The sequence below is a fragment of the Nerophis lumbriciformis genome, linkage group LG28, assembly GCF_033978685.3.
Source record: "Nerophis lumbriciformis linkage group LG28, RoL_Nlum_v2.1, whole genome shotgun sequence".
NCBI classification, from domain to species: domain Eukaryota; kingdom Metazoa; phylum Chordata; class Actinopteri; order Syngnathiformes; family Syngnathidae; genus Nerophis; species Nerophis lumbriciformis.
In genome coordinates this window covers 22,393,892-22,409,709 of record NC_084575.2, presented here as the reverse complement: position 1 = coordinate 22,409,709, position 15,818 = coordinate 22,393,892, and the positions used below count along the sequence as shown (strand labels likewise).

Sequence of the window (15,818 nt, the reverse complement as noted above, 5' to 3'; positions counted from 1 at the left end):
ACTAGAGATGTCCGATAATGGCTTTTTTGCCGATATCCGATATTCCGATATTGTCTGACGCTTAATTACCGATTCCGATATCAACCGATACCGATACATACAGTCGTAGAATTAACACATTAGTATGCCTAATTTTGTTGTGATGCCCCGCTGGATGCATTAAACAATGTAACAAGGTTTTCCAAAATAAATCAACTCAAGTTATGGAAAAAAATGCCAACATGGCACTGCCATATTTATTATTGAAGTCACAAAGTGCATTATTTTTGTTAACATGCCTCAAAACAGCAGCTTGGAATTTGGGACATGCTCTCCCTGAGAGAGCATGAGGAGGTTGAGGTGGGCGGGGTTTAGGGGTAGCGGGGGGTGTATATTGTAGCGTCCCGGAAGAGTTAGTGCTGCAAGGGGTGCTGGGTATTTGTTCTGTTGTGTTTATATTGTGTTACGGTGCGGATGTTCTCCCGAAATGTGTTTGTCATTCTTGTTTGGTGTGGGTTCACAGTGTGGCGCATATTTGTAACAGTGTTAAATTGTTAATAAGGCGACCCTCAGTGTGACCTGTACGGCTGTTGACCAAGTATGCCTGGCATTCACTTGTGTGTGTGAAAAGCCGTAGATATTATGTGATTGGGCCGGCACGCAAAGGCAGTGCCTTTAAGGTTTATTGGCGCTCTGTACTTCTCCCTACGTCCGTGTACACAGCGGCGTTTTAAAAAGTCATACATTTTACTTTTTGAAACAGATACCGATAATTTCCGATATTACATTTTAAAGCATTTATCGGCCGATAATATCGGCAGTCCGATATTATCGGACATCTCGAGTTTTCACTTTATTAATTTCAATTTTATTTGCGTGCAATGTGCAATGCTACATTTTTGTTTACAGAAGTGTTGTTTCCCAGAGTAAGCTCTTAATTTAGTTCTTTTCTTTTCAATTTATATCTGGTCTAAAAAGAACAACATTGTCTCAAATGAGAATTTTGCTAAGAGTAAGATGCAGTGTCATTTCAAACTACTACTTTTTGATCAAATAAAAGAAAGACTTGTTTTGAAATATTTATATCACTTGTATTCATTGATTTCTTTAATAAGTACGGGGGGTGGGGGGGGGGAATAACATTTTTGTGAAAGAAATGTGCGATTTTTTTTTTCAGCCCAGGCCTAAAATAATCATTTGACAGCACCACTTTAAAGTCATCTAACCAACGTTTACTCCCGCTCTATTAAAAACATTGCTACTCCAGCAAGCTACCGTTCATCAATTCCACAGCTGCACATTAACAAACATGAATGGCTGTAAAAAAAAAATTAAAAAAAATGTTAAAATCAATTGCAGATGAGGTCTTTTTGAAGTAGTCCACAAACACACTGGCAAGTATTAATACTTGTTCACCGCACATGGTTAATGAGCGTCAATATAACTGTGTGTATATCCCAGAAGATACAAAATAGTGATTTAAATGAGTAAAAAAGTATATCTCGGGAGACGTTTCTGTGTTATCGGACTGCTCATGTTGGACCAAAAATATAGATAGACCGTACTGTTAGTAAATGTTCAAAGATATCGGACTTAATGAGGCTTGTTTTTTTTGACACTGTACAGCTACACTTTGTCATCAGTCTTTTTCTGCTGAGGTTGCCATGTTTTGTTTCACTGTTGAGGTCTCGTTGTATCCACTAGTTTGTATTGGGGTGAATGCATGGTGCTACTTGCAGTGTGTGTGTGTTAGTGTACAGTACGTGTGTGTGTGTTAGTGTACAGTACGTGTGTGTGTGTGTGTGTGTGTACGGCTGCGTCAGACAAGGGTGCCTGGATCTGCGATGGGTTCCTTCGGGGTCCCGTCTTGTGTCTGAGTGTTAGGAGTCTCCTGATAGAGGGAAAGCTCCATCGATCTGTGGGAGAAAAAAAGACATCAAAACGATAAATATGGAGTTCACCTTGTCACCCTCCTTTCTGGGTGTTTTGTTTTGATGAGGAAAGAACATGATCACAATGTCTCCAGAAAAGATCATGGCAGTTTGGCTTGTAGCTGATAGGTGCGACGCATTCGGGGATCTTTTTGGCGTCTATAAGATGAATGCTGGAGTTTGCGTTCCCACAATTCATCAATCTTTTGGGAAAGATGTAACTTTAGCACCCCCATGTGGTTGCATTGGCAAACTTTCTTAAGAGTTGACTAGTTCGGACTGCAATCCCGTTAATCTGTTAATGCAGAGGTCTTTAAAACGGGGCCCGTGACCCCTTGGGTGTCTGCAGGGGTAGTGAAGTAAAGTGAGGTATATTTATATAGCGCTTTTCTCTCGTGAGTCAAAGCGCTTTACATAATGAAACATGTTATCTGCATATTTAAGCATACTTGCCAACCTTGAGACCTCCGATTTCGGGAGGTGGGGGGCGTGGTTAAAAGGGGAGGAGTATATTTACAGTTAGAATTAACCAAGTCAAGTATTTCTTATATATATATATATATATATATATATATATATATATATATATATATATATATATATATATATATATATATATAAGAATCATGTATGGCACGTCAAGTATTTCTTATATATATATATATAAGAAATACTTGACTTTCAGTGAATTCTAGCTATATATATATATATATATATATATATATATATATATATATATATATATATATAAGAGAAATACTTGAATTTCAGTGTTCATTTATTTACACATATACACACACATAACACTCATCTACTCATTGTTGAGTTAAGGGTTGAATTGTCCATCCTTGTTCTAGTCTCTGTCACTATTTTTCTAACCATGCTGAACACCCTCTCTGATGATGCATTCTGCTTCGTCTCCTTGTTGTGTGCGCAGTTGTGCACTGCACTCTCTAAAAGCCCAAGATGTTATTGTCACATATGCATGTACAGTAGACGGCAGTATTGTCCTGTTTAAGAGTGTCACAACATTGCTGTTTACGGCAGACGAACTGCTTTACGGTAAACGAAAACGTGACTGCTGTTGTTGTGTGTTGTTGCCGCGCTGGGAGGACGTTAATGAAACTGCCTAACAATAAACCCACATAAGAAACCAAGAACTCGCCCTCCATCATTCTACAGTTATAACATCACCTGGCAGGCACGCTGTTTATATTGTGGGAAAGCGGACGTGAAAACAGGCTGTCGACACGTCACTCAGGCCCGCATGGAGCTGGAGGGGGCGTGGCCTCCAGCTCCGCATGAATTTCGGGAGATTTTCTGGAGAAAATTTGTCCCGGGAGGTTTTCGGGAGAGGCGCTGAATTTCGGGAGTCTCCCGGAAAATCCGGGAGAGTTTAAACCAGTGTGGGTGGCACTGGGACCAGGTGGGTAAAGCCTCATGGCCAAGGACACAACGACAGTGACTAAGATCATGGCATGGCTGCTCTACCAACCGAGCCACGCCGCCCCAATGCCGTCGTGAAATGTGTGGTTGATTAGACTTTTTTTTTTTTGCAAATATTGTTTATATATTTCCTCACACTTTTTCCACAAATTTAAAAGGGGACAATGTATGCAAATCTAACTTTTCTTACTTATTGGTACCAGTTTAAGATTACTAACGATGAACACTCTAGTTGCCAGCTAGAAACTTGCAGCACTAGTTTCCAGGTAGGGATTAGCAGCGCTAGTTTCTAGCTAGCGATTAGCTATGCTAGTTTTCAGCTATCAATTAGCAGTGCTCGTTTTCAGCGCTAGATTATTATATAGGACCAGTTCAATTTAAAACACAATTTTATACAGGATATATAAGTAAAGGGTCCCCGCTTCCTCACTCCATTAGTTTAGGGGTCCTTGGCTTGGAAAAGGTTGAAGAGCCCTGTGCTAATGCACGCGATCTTACTATAATCAGTATATCCTCGATGAGTCATATTTATGAAAAAATAACGGGACTGAAAGGCAACCAATCACAAACCTTACATTTTTCAGAGGTGCATGTAAAGCTACGGAAGAGGGTTTGGAAGGGGCTTGTACTATAATGCATGAGCATTAGGGCTGTGAATCTTTGAGTGTCCCACGATTCGATTCAATATTGATTCTTGGGGTCACGATTAGATTATAAATCGATTTTTTCGATTCAACGCGATTCTCGATTCAAAAACGATATTTTTCCGATTCAAAACGATTCTCTATTCATTCAATACATAAGATTTCAGCAGGATCTACCCCAGTCTGCTGACATGCAAGCAGAGTAGTAGATTTTTGTAAAAAGCTTTTATAATTGTAAAGGACAATTTTTTTATCAACTGATATCAATAATGTAAATTTGTTTTAACTATTAAATGAACCAAAAATATGACTTATTTTATCTTTGTGAAAATATTGGACACAGTGTGTTGTCAAGCTTATGAGATGCGATGCAAGTGTAAGCCACTGTGACACTATTGTTCTTTTTTTTTTTTTTTTTATAAATGTCTAATGATAATGTCAATGAGGGATTTTTAATCACTGCTATGTTGAAATTGTTACTAATATTGATACTGTTGTTGATAATATTAATTTTTGATTCACTACTTTTGGATTGTTCTGTGTCATGTTTGTGTCTCCTCTCAATTGCTCTGTTTATTGCAGTTCTGAGTGTTGCTGGGTCGGGTTTAGTTTTGGAATTGGATTGCATTGTTATGGTATTGCTGTGTATTGTGTTGTTGGATTGATTAATTTAAAAAAAACAAAAAAAAAAAAAAACGATTTTTGAAAAATGAGAATCGATACTGAATCGTACAACGTGAGAATGGCGATTTGAATTCAAATAAATTTTTCCCACACCCCTGATGAGCATCCATTCATCCATTTTCTACCCCTTGTCTCTTTCGGGGTTGCTGGAGCCTATCTCAGTGGCATTCGGCCGGTAGGCGGGACCCTGGACAAGTCGCCACCTCATCGCAGGGCCAACACAGGTACAGCATGATATTGGCAAACTGTTTCCAATCACAGCACTAGTCTGAGCTGAGATTAAAACCCAAAACCTCCTGGCTTTGAGGTAGATACGTTAATCAAAGCGTAAACAATGATGATAATAATTAAATTTTTAGTTAAAACAATGCATTTATTTGTTTAAAAAGTGATTTTTGTTTTCTATTTAACTGTTTTGGGCTCTGCTGGCCACAAACTTAAGTACTTTGGCTGCCCTTTCCCACAGTAAGTGATTAAAAAGTATACTTTATGTTTCATGCTTCACTTTGAAAAACTCAAAACAACCCTCTAAGCCTTTGAAAAGTTTACTTGCTCTGATCCAACAGCTTTACGATGAAAAAGTACAGAGATTGGAAGCTCTGAAAATATTCTTGCAAAAACAGTTTTTATAGCTGCAAATATGTTCCAATACTTTCACCCACACAGCGAATATGGATTGGAGTAATACAACCAGCTGAGACATTAATGGTGCAAAAGCAGCAATACTGACCTGCCATGCAGCGGGTGCCCATGGAAGCTGGCTGACTGGGGCATCTGAGGCCTGGGGAGGTTGGCGGCTTCACCCTGGACATTCTGGGCCTGGGCCGCCAGTGGGTGGGGGTGTGACAGACGTGAAATCCCCGCTTCGTGGCTCTTAGAGGGATATCCGAGCGCGTTCCTCAGGTACCAGTCCCTCAGTCCCTCCAGAGCCAGGGCTTTGTGGAGACTTCGCGTCGAGTCCTCTGGGGTCGGAAGGGAGAACTGTGGGGGTCTTCGACTGAAGGCGGGGCCGGAGAGTTCAGTCTGGTAGGGAAGCAGGTTTGGAATGGAGGACGTCGTCGTGCCAGCGGCAGGAAGGTGTGACTCGTAGGCGGACAGCAGGATGGCGTCCTGGGGGTGTTGCTGCAAAGGAATAAAGGGCCCACAGGATTTGGTTCTGGTGACTTTCACCCTGCGCATATCTTGGGACCCTCGCCCCACCATGGGGCTGTAAGGAGGTGCGGCGCTTGGAAGGTGCACCTGGGAATGGGAGAAACCGTTCGCATGGGGAGCCACTCCTCCAGTAGAGGAGCAGTGAGAGGGTAAATCCTGCCAGATCCTGCCCGTGGACTGGAAGAGGTGATGCTGCACTTGCATCCTCTGCTGCTTCCCCCAGATATAGTCCATCAACAGCTCGTTGTAGCCCGCCCCAGCCCCTCGTCCCCCCATTGACAGACGCATTTTGGCCTGTTCCACAGATCCCTCCGCGTGTTTCTCAGGGCTGCCCAGGTGAATGTGTCGTAGTTTTCCGTCTGTGAGCGTCTCTGAGCTTTTGTAGGGACCTCCCTTTGGGTGCATCCCGTTTCTGGGGGCCGGATCGTCAGGGAGACTGGACCGATCTAGCAGGGCCTCCGAGCTGTTACTGCGCCTGGCTCTGGAGTTGTACGGGCAGCCTCTGCGGTCGGAGGAGGAGGCGTCTTGGGCCAGCGGAATCATGTATGGCACGTCTAGACTGCCAGACCACTGCTTTAAGCCATTGCCGCCAGACACGTCCGACCTATGGAGATGAGGAGAATTAGCTGGTAATGTGGACACAAGTGTCTGTCATTAACTAGGCAAGGGCCCTCATAGACTATATCCTGCTTTGGCCCCCAAGATGTCCAGAACTGCTTCTTTTCAGAACCCTTAGTATATATTATCATTTCCAAACAGGCAAGTTTCTTAACAAAATGAAAATAGCAAAAGTAGTAACAATGTATAAGAACGGAGATGAACACCCGAGACCTGTCTCCTTAATTCCAGTTTGAAAAAATTATTGATAAAGTATTATTACCGTAACTTCTAGACCAGTGGTTCTCAACCTTTTTTTAGTGATGTACCCCATGTGAATTTTTTTTTTAATTCAAGTACCCCCTAATCAGAGCAAAGCATTTTTGGTTGAAAAAAAGAGATAAAGAAGTAAAATACAACACTATGTCATCAGTTTCTGATTTATTAAATTGTATAACAGTGCAAAATATTGCTCATTTGTAGTGGTCTTTCTTGAACTATTTGGAAAAAAAGATAGTTTTTTATTTATATTTGTAAAGGATTTTTGAATTGTTGCTATTTTTAGAATATTTTGAAAAAATCTCACGTACCCCTTGGCATACCTTCAAGTAGCGTACCCCCATTTGAGAACCACTGTTCTAGACTATAAGTCGCTATTTTTTTTCTACACTTCAAACCCCGTGGCTTATAAAACGGTCGGCTAATTTATGGATTTTTCTTCACTGACCGCCATAATGCAAATATTTTTCATAAAACACATGCAAAGACACTGAAATGGTGTTATAGTTTGTGCTATAGCGCCATCTTTTTGACTAGTTTGCTCACTGCAGGTGCTGCTCGGTGAATGTCTAGCGCAGGGGTGTTCACACTTTTTCTGCAGGCGAGCTACTTTTCAATTGTTCAAGTCGTAGGGATCTACCTCATTCATATATATAATTTATATTTACTTATTTATGAAATATATGTTTTTGTTAACAAGTTAAAGGTGTTTAATGATAATGCAAGCATGTTTAACACATATAGTTAATATTGTTAACAAGTTAAAGGTGTTTAAAGATAATGCAAGCATGTTTAACACATATAGTTAATATTGTTAACAAGTTAAAGGTGTTTAATGATAATACAAGCATGTTTAACACATATAGTTAATATTGTTAACAAGTTAAAGGTGTTTAAAGATAATGCAAGCATGTTTAACACATATAGTTAATATTGTTAACAAGTTAAAGGTGTTTAATGATAATACAAGCATGTTTAACACATATAGTTAATATTGTTAATAAGTTAAAAGTGTTTAATGATAATACAAGCATGTTTAACACATATAGTTAATATTGTTAACAAGTTAAAGGTGTTTAAAGATAATACAAGCATGTTTAACACATATAGATTCCTTTCTTTCATGAAGACAAAAATATAAGTTGGTGTATTACCTGATTCTGATGACTTGCATTGATAGGAATCAGACAGTGGTGCTGATAACGTCCGCATTTTCGAATGGAGGAGAAAAAAAGTCCTCCTTTCTGTCCAATACCACATGAAAGTGGTTGGTTTTTGGCATTTTATTTGTCCAGCTTCTGTACTCCTTTGTATACACTTTACAAGAAATACATTGTCGGCAAACTCCGTAGCTTGCTAGCTTGTGCACGCCAGCTTTCTGAGACTCTTATTTTGTTAGCGCAGGCAGGATGAAGCAGAGCTTTTATTGTGCAACTGTGCAGTCGGTCTTTGGAGTTTTGACGACAGGTACGGCGCCAGAGTCTGTTGAAATAAAGTGTTTCTCGCCTTCCTGTCGGTAATTTTAATGAGCTGGCAGCAGCCAGTGTCATCTCAGAAGACCCTCGGGTGCCGTGAATGTCAATCAAGTGACGAAAGTGACAATTATTTTGACTCGGGGGCCAAATGTTGAGATAAAAATGTGTCTGGGGGCCGGCGTATCTGATTTTTAAGAACAATAATGTCTGATTGAATGCTAAAAACATTATGACAGACCGCCTTAAAAAATGCATTTAAATTTTTTTACTGAATGACACACTCAGAATGTACATGAAAACAAAGAATGTGGGAATTATAATATTAACTATGAACGATAAAACACTGAATATTGACAACATATGAACGTCACACCCCGTCTTGATGCACATTTTACAATCAAGCGAAACACAAAAAAAATGCAACAAACACAGCAAAATATAAACGCAAAGGGTGAAAAAATAAACCCCCCTACAATCTGATATATCTGATATATCTGATATATCACTAAGCTTTAGAACTTTCTTGCAAAAATCTCCTTCCGTGTCTGTCCCTGACATCCGCGTTTCAGGCTGGCTGCTCTGGAAACACTCTGTGGAAACGCTCCCCACCCACACTGCTTGGTGCCTCGTCTGAGCTGCTGTGACTTAGATTACCATAGTAACTAGTATATCATGCAAAAGCGCAGATTCCAACCATTGAAATACTTTGTATAGTTTAAGACTTACGGTCATTTGAAAACATCATAATGGCAGCTAGTTTCCATCTTAAAGATCTAAAAAAAATTATTTGGGAATGTCCGGCGGGCCAGATTGAAAAGCTTAACGGGCCGCATGTGGCCCCCGGGCCATAATTTGCCCAGGTCTGGTCTAATGTTTAGTTTATGCTTGGTGCGTGTCAAATCTTGTTTTAATGTTTTAATATTGCACATTGGAGTATGGGAGAAACGCAGTTTCAGTTTTCTGTGTAATGTACTGTTGCATGGTCTGATTGACAATAAAGTTTGACTTGACTTGATGTTACATAAACATTCTTGTGCCGGTACTTTCAGTTTGAGAACGCTACCTTTGAACTTCTCTGGCTGCGGCTCGTCGCAATTATCGCGGGTCTTGCTGTGTGTCAGTCAGAGTGTGCAGTGAGACAGTGTGAGCAGGGCAGGATCCGCCCATCCATCCAATAATCATCCGCGCATCATTCCCACCCCTTCTGTCTCTCCAGGCAGCTGATGTGTGGCCGAAACCAGACAACTTGCGCGTCATTCAACCAAACTGTAGTCACGAGCCACTTCACATTCTCAGTAACGGCAACAGCGTTGCAACGATGGGAACCGTAATTATTTAGATTATTCATTAATGGGGATATGCTGCACTTTCTGTCACACTGTGTAATCCTGTTTTCATGTTCGAAATAAACATATGTGGGATACACTACTCCATATTCACCAGTGGCGGGCCGTGCGTTTCCCACCTAGGCCGTCAGTGATGTCCTGTGTCCAATAATTACTTCTCAAAATACCATAACCTATGTCACCACATGACCATTGCTGGAGAAACACTATACAGAAACACATTTATGCAGTACCGGGCATTGAATCACCACCAACAGTGTACAAAACAGGTTATTGTACACTGCGCTGCTGACCCGTCTCCGCTCGGGATGGTTTCCTGCTGGGGGGGGGGGGGGTTTGCCCACACTTGCGGTCCTCTCCAAGGTTTCTCATACTCATTCACATCGACGTCCCACTGGGGTGAGTTTTTCCTTGCCCTTATGTGGGCTCTGTACCGCGGATGTTGTTGTGGCTTGTGCAGCCTTTTGAGACACTTGTGATTTAGGGCTATATAAATAAACATTGATTGATTGATTGATTGATTGATTTTCTGGCGCATTTAAAATTCAATAAACCCGCATCAGCAATTAAAACATATCTTATGTGGTACTGTCAAAATTAAAATCGCAGAAAACATTAAACGTGAAAAAATAAAGAAATAAAATATCGTAACTCACAATTTGTAGAACCCATTCGAGCTTCCGGGGTTTGCCGACATCGTGTCACCAGATGTAGTTTCTCTTTTTAAATATCCTTCTTGAAAATGGCCTTGCAAATATATGTGTTGTCTTGTCTAATCATAAAAGATGCAGACGAGGCGTGTTGGCTGAGTTCTTAAAGTTTACTCCACAGCGTGCTCATCAAAAACATCCTGCTACGTTCACCCTAAATGGGGCTACTGCGCATGCTCTTCACTGCTGTGGCATGCTGGGTAATGGAGTTCTTATGTTACCTCGCTCATACCATCACAATATATATCTGCTTTAGGGCCAGCTAAAAGCCTTACTGACAACAACTTGTGACATACTTGCCAACCTTGAGACCTTCGAATTCGGGAGATTGGGGGAGGGGGGGGGGCTTGGGGGGATGGGGTTTGGTGGTAGTGGGGGTGTATATTGTAGCCCGGAAGAGTTAGGGATGCATGGGGTTCTGGGTATTTGTTATGTTGTGTTACGGTGCGGATGTTCTCCCGAAATGCATTTGTCATTCTTGTTTGGTGTGGGTTCACAGTGTGGCGCATATTTGTAACAGTGTTAAAGTTGTTTATACGGCCACCCTCAGTGTGACCTGTATGGCTGTTGACCAAGTATGTCTTGCAGTAACTTTCGTGTGTATGCCGAAGCCGCATACAACATGTGACTGGGCCGGCATGCTGGTTGTATGGTGAAAAAGCGGACGCGTCGACAGGTTGTAGAGGATGCTAAAGGCAGTGCCATCACGGCACGCCCTTAATATTGTTGTCTGGGTGAAAATCAGGAGAAATCGGGAGGGTTGGCAAGTATGACTTGTGATCTAATTGGCTATCGCAACTGTCCGACAAATGTTTATGTCCGTTCACTTAGAGTGCACGGACGCCCGCATTGTTGAATCTGAAGGCCTCAGGCAGATTTCGTACAACATGGCAACATAAGCTAGCTGAATTCTGATTGGATAAAAACTCCTAAACCTAAAAACAACAGCGCTGGACGGAGCATAGTATGACATGAAGAGAATTTGAATACTTTTCGATATTAAGGGAAAGAAACTTTTATCTTTAATTATGATCATGATTTCCGGTTATGTTAGGCCAGCAGAGAAGGCCTTGCTGTCCCTGACGGCACACCACTGATATTCACATTGTTGGCATTGACAGCGCATCCTTAAAGGGGAACATTATCACAATTTCAGAATGGTTAAAACCATTAAAAATCAGTTCCCAGTGGCTTATTTTATTTTTCGAAGTTTTTTTTTAAATTTTACCCATCACGCAATATCCCTAAAAAAAGCTTCAAAGTGCCTGATTTTAACCATCGTTATAAACACCCGTCCATTTTCCTGTGACGTCACACAGTGATGCCAATACAAACAAACATGGCGGGTAGAACAGCAAGATATAGCGACATTAGCTCGGATTCAGACTCGGATTTCAGCGGTTTAAGCGATTCAACAGATTAGGCATGTATTGAAACGGATGGTTGTAGTGTGGAGGCAGGTAGCGAAAACGAAATTGAAGAAGAAACTGAAGCTATTGAGCCATATCGGTTTGAACGGTATGCAAGCGAAACCGACGAAAACGACACGACAGCCAGCGCCACGGGAGAAAGCGAGGACGAATTCAGCGATCGCCTTCTAACCAACGATTGGTATGTGTTTGTTTGGCATTAAAGGATACTAACAACTATGAACTAGGTTTACAGCATATGAAATACATTTGGCAACAACATGCACTTTGAGAGTGCAGACAGCCCATTTCAGGCGCGCTAAGAACATATATTTTTCCACGATTTCAGCACTCAGGATAACCATACCTAAATAGACACAAAATACTGCATTACACAAGACTACCCGAATGTACTCGAATGATTGAAAAAAATAAATGTTGTTAAGCTAAATTATTGGTAAACACAGTTTATGTATAATAATTTACGTAAAACCGCGAGTAATGAATAAAGTTTTCATCAATTAATATATTCTGTAGACATACCCTCATCCGCTCTCTTTTCCTGAAAGCTGATCTGTCCAGTTTTGGAATTGATGTCAGCAGGCCAGGGAAGCTAGGGTCAATATTCTTCTCTTGATCATCTTCGGTGGCATAAGGGACGGTTGACATCTCTGTCGTAGCATAGCTTTCGTCGGTAAAGTGTGCGGAACAAACGACTGACCATTTCGTCGGCTTTCCCCACACCCTCGTATTTTGAACAAATTTCGTCCAATTTCTTGCCACTTTCGCATCTTTGGGCCACTGGTGCAACTTGAATCCGTCCCTGTTCGTGTTGTTACACCCTCCGACAACACACCGACGAAAGTGAGAAAATGGCGGATTGCTTCCCGATGTGACGTCACGTTGTGACGTCATCGCTCCGAGAGCGAATAATAGAAAGGCGTTTAATTCGCCAAAATTCACCCATTTAGAGTTCGGAAATCGGTTAAAAAAATATATGGTCTTTTTTCTGCAACATCAAGGTATATATTGACGCTTACATAGGTCTGGTGATAATGTTCCCCTTTAAAAGTACTTAAGCCCTTGCGGGTGGCTAAATCTTGGTCTCCAAAAAGAACAAACCCATATCAAGCATTACCTGACATGAACACTGATAGGTGCAGTTCGGGCCAAGAGAGGCGTAGCTGGAACACTTCGGCCTTCAACGTTCGATGCACTTCTAGGTAAGGAGTGAGTTGGGCTGTAAAAGGTAAAACCAATATGTGTTGATATACCGTGTGTGAGTGAAATATATTTATAAACACATTAACATAAAGTAAAAGCACCTGACAGAGCTTGTGACAGAGTTGCGGCGTGTCCTCATTTCGTAGTAAATCTCGACAGGAGAGAGTTTCCTGCTGATCCTGTGGTCAGGACTACCCACAGTGAGCCGAGGATGGGACAGAGAGCGCTGGTCCGCGGCCACACCGGGGGAAGATTCTTTAGAGAAAGAAATCAGATTAAACGCAGGTTCATTTGGTTTTGAATGAAAATGGATTAAGCTCATTTAACAGCGGGTGAAATGAAAATTCCGCTCATACCATTGTCATGAGATGTGGAATCGGACATTGAGCTTGTGCTCTCCGACATGACACTGTCCTCTGGAAGGCAAAAAGATGAAACATTTTAGTGCAGGCTCTTGCTCCGGTTTCCCTTCTCCTGAGCTCACACTGAGCGCAACCATTTTGTGTTGAGCTGTTTAAAAAAATGTGCTTGCATTTAGAGATGTCCGATAATGGCTTTTTTGCCGATATCCGATATTCCGATATTGTCCAACTCTTAATTACCGATTCCGATATCAACCGATACCGATATATAAAGTCGTGGAATTAACACATTATTATGCCTAATTTTGTTGTGATGCCCCGCTAGGTGCATTAAACAATGTAACAAGGTTTTCCAAAATAAATCAACTCAAGTTATGGAAAAAAAATGCCAACATGGCACTGCCATATTTATTATTGAAGTCACAAAGTGCATTATTTGTTTTAGGGCTACAACAACTAATCGATTAAATCGATTATAAAAATAGTTGGCGATTAATTTAGTCATCGATTCGTTGGATCTATGCTATACACATGCGCAGAGGCAACTTTTTATTTATTTTTTTAATTTTTTTTATAAACCTTTATTTATAAACTGCAACATTTACAAACAGCTGAGAAACAATTATCAAAATAAGTATGGTGCCAGTATGCTGTTTTTTCCCCCAATAAAATACTGGAAAGGATAGAAATGTAGTTTCTCTCTTTTATCCGATTATTAATCGATTAATCGAAGTAATAATCGACAGATTAATCGATTACCAAATTAGTTGTTAGTTGCAGCCCTAATTTGTTTTAACATGCCTCAAAACGGAAGCTTGGAATTTGGGACATGCTCTCCCTGAGAGAGCATGAGGAGGTTGAGGTGGGCGGGGTTGAGGTGGGGGGGACGGGGTAGCGGGGGTGTATATTGTAGCGTCCCGGAAGAATAAGTGCTGCAAGGGGTTCTGGGTATTTGTTCTGTTGTGTTTATGTTGTGTTATGGTGCGGATGTTCTCCCGAAATGTGTTTGTCATTCTTGTTTGGTGTGGGTTCGCAGTGTGGCGCATATTTGTAACAGTGTTAAAGTTGTTTATGCGGCCACCCTCAGTGTGACCTGTATGGCTGTTGACCAAGTATGCCTTGCGTTCACTTGTGTGTGTGAAAAGTCGTAGATATTATGTGATTGGGCCGGCACACAAAGGCAGTGCCTTTAAGGTTTATTGGCGCTCTGTATTTCTCCCTACGTCCGTGTACCACTCCGTTTTAAAAAGTCATAAATTGAAATTTTTGAAACCGATACCGATAATTCCCGATATTACATTTTAAAGCATTTATCGGCCAATAATATCGGCAGTCCGATATTATCGGACATCTCTACTTGCATTACGCAAGCAAATTGTCCAATCTCATATTGAAAATGTACACTTATTAAATATTAAAAAAAACTTCTATCATCAATAAATCATGGCCAAATGGAGGAAAACAATGTCAACAAACTGCCCATTCCTCTTATGTCTTTGGTGATGTCATAATCTGCATGATAGTTTTTGTCTTTTTCCCTGTGTTTCATTTTCCTTACAGGCAAGCGCTCTTATTTTTGTTTCACTTACAGTAGGCCATGTCCACACAAATACAGACACTTAATAAACGCATGCTTATCTCTGCGTTTAGGCCTCTTGTCCACAAGCAAACGCATACCTTTGTCCTTAAAAACGCAGACTTTTGCAAATGCTGGCCAAAGTGTAGAGTTCCAAAACTCTGCGCTCAGCGTACGCGTGCCCATACGGAGACTTGTACTCCTCATTTCAAAAGCTCAACAACAATGCCTTCCTGCCGTTAATCACACTATAAGAGGAATTATCGTATGGTTTGACCGTCAACATGCTGCTATTTTCACTCAACATGAATAAAAAAGACAAATTAAAATGGGCTTTGCAATCCTCCCGTCGCCTGTTTTGGATACGATTGCTGTCGAACCTCCACCTGATGGAACAACTTTCACAAGCAAGACTTTTTGCTTTGTGCCATAAGAAGTTTTTAATCCTTATTTAACGACAGATCATAAAGTTAACTTACGTGTGTTGCTTCCATTTGTGTAGCTGGAGCTGGGCGCGACCGAATGACTAAAAAAATCAATGCATCCATCCTCCTTGTTAATGTTAAAGACAATGCACACTTCATTGCACATGTATCTCTGTATTGATCATTAAATGCATTATAACTCTATTATAGTTTTGCAGCGGCACACGCACATCCATGCCCGTCAGGTACTTAAATTAGTGCGTGCTGATTTTAGAAATAATGTGCACTTCATTGTACATGTAATATATCACCATGTTACTGATTACAATTAGAGAAAAAAATGTGTCTGTGGGCCAGTATATCTATTTTTAGGAACACTAATCACATTAATCTCTGATTGAAGGCTAAAAACGTTATGACAGCCCGCCTTAAAAAACGGAATGGAATTTAATTTTTTTTACTGAATGAGACACCCAGAATGTACATGAAAATAAAGAATGTGGGATTTACAATATTAACTATGAACGATAAAACACTGAATATTGACAACACATGAACGTCACACCCCCTCTCCATCGA

General features: G+C 40.9%; 1 protein-coding gene across 2 annotated transcripts in view; it reads right to left on the bottom strand.

Moving 5' to 3' along the window:
- Positions 1–1,241: 1,241 nt before the first annotated feature.
- ccdc120b (coiled-coil domain containing 120b) overlaps positions 1,242–15,818 on the bottom strand; it is a 62,950-nt gene continuing 48,373 nt past the window's right edge. For both annotated transcript variants that reach the window (XM_061923896.2, XM_061923897.2), the window contains 5 exons: positions 13,233–13,292; positions 12,978–13,131; positions 12,791–12,892; positions 5,415–6,440; positions 1,242–1,895 (listed from right to left, as the gene is read on the bottom strand). In XM_061923896.2, coding sequence (XP_061779880.2) covers positions 1,799–1,895; positions 5,415–6,440; positions 12,791–12,892; positions 12,978–13,131; positions 13,233–13,292 — 1,439 coding nt within the window. In that variant the 3' untranslated portion in view covers positions 1,242–1,798. The remainder of the gene's footprint in view (positions 1,896–5,414; positions 6,441–12,790; positions 12,893–12,977; positions 13,132–13,232; positions 13,293–15,818) is intronic.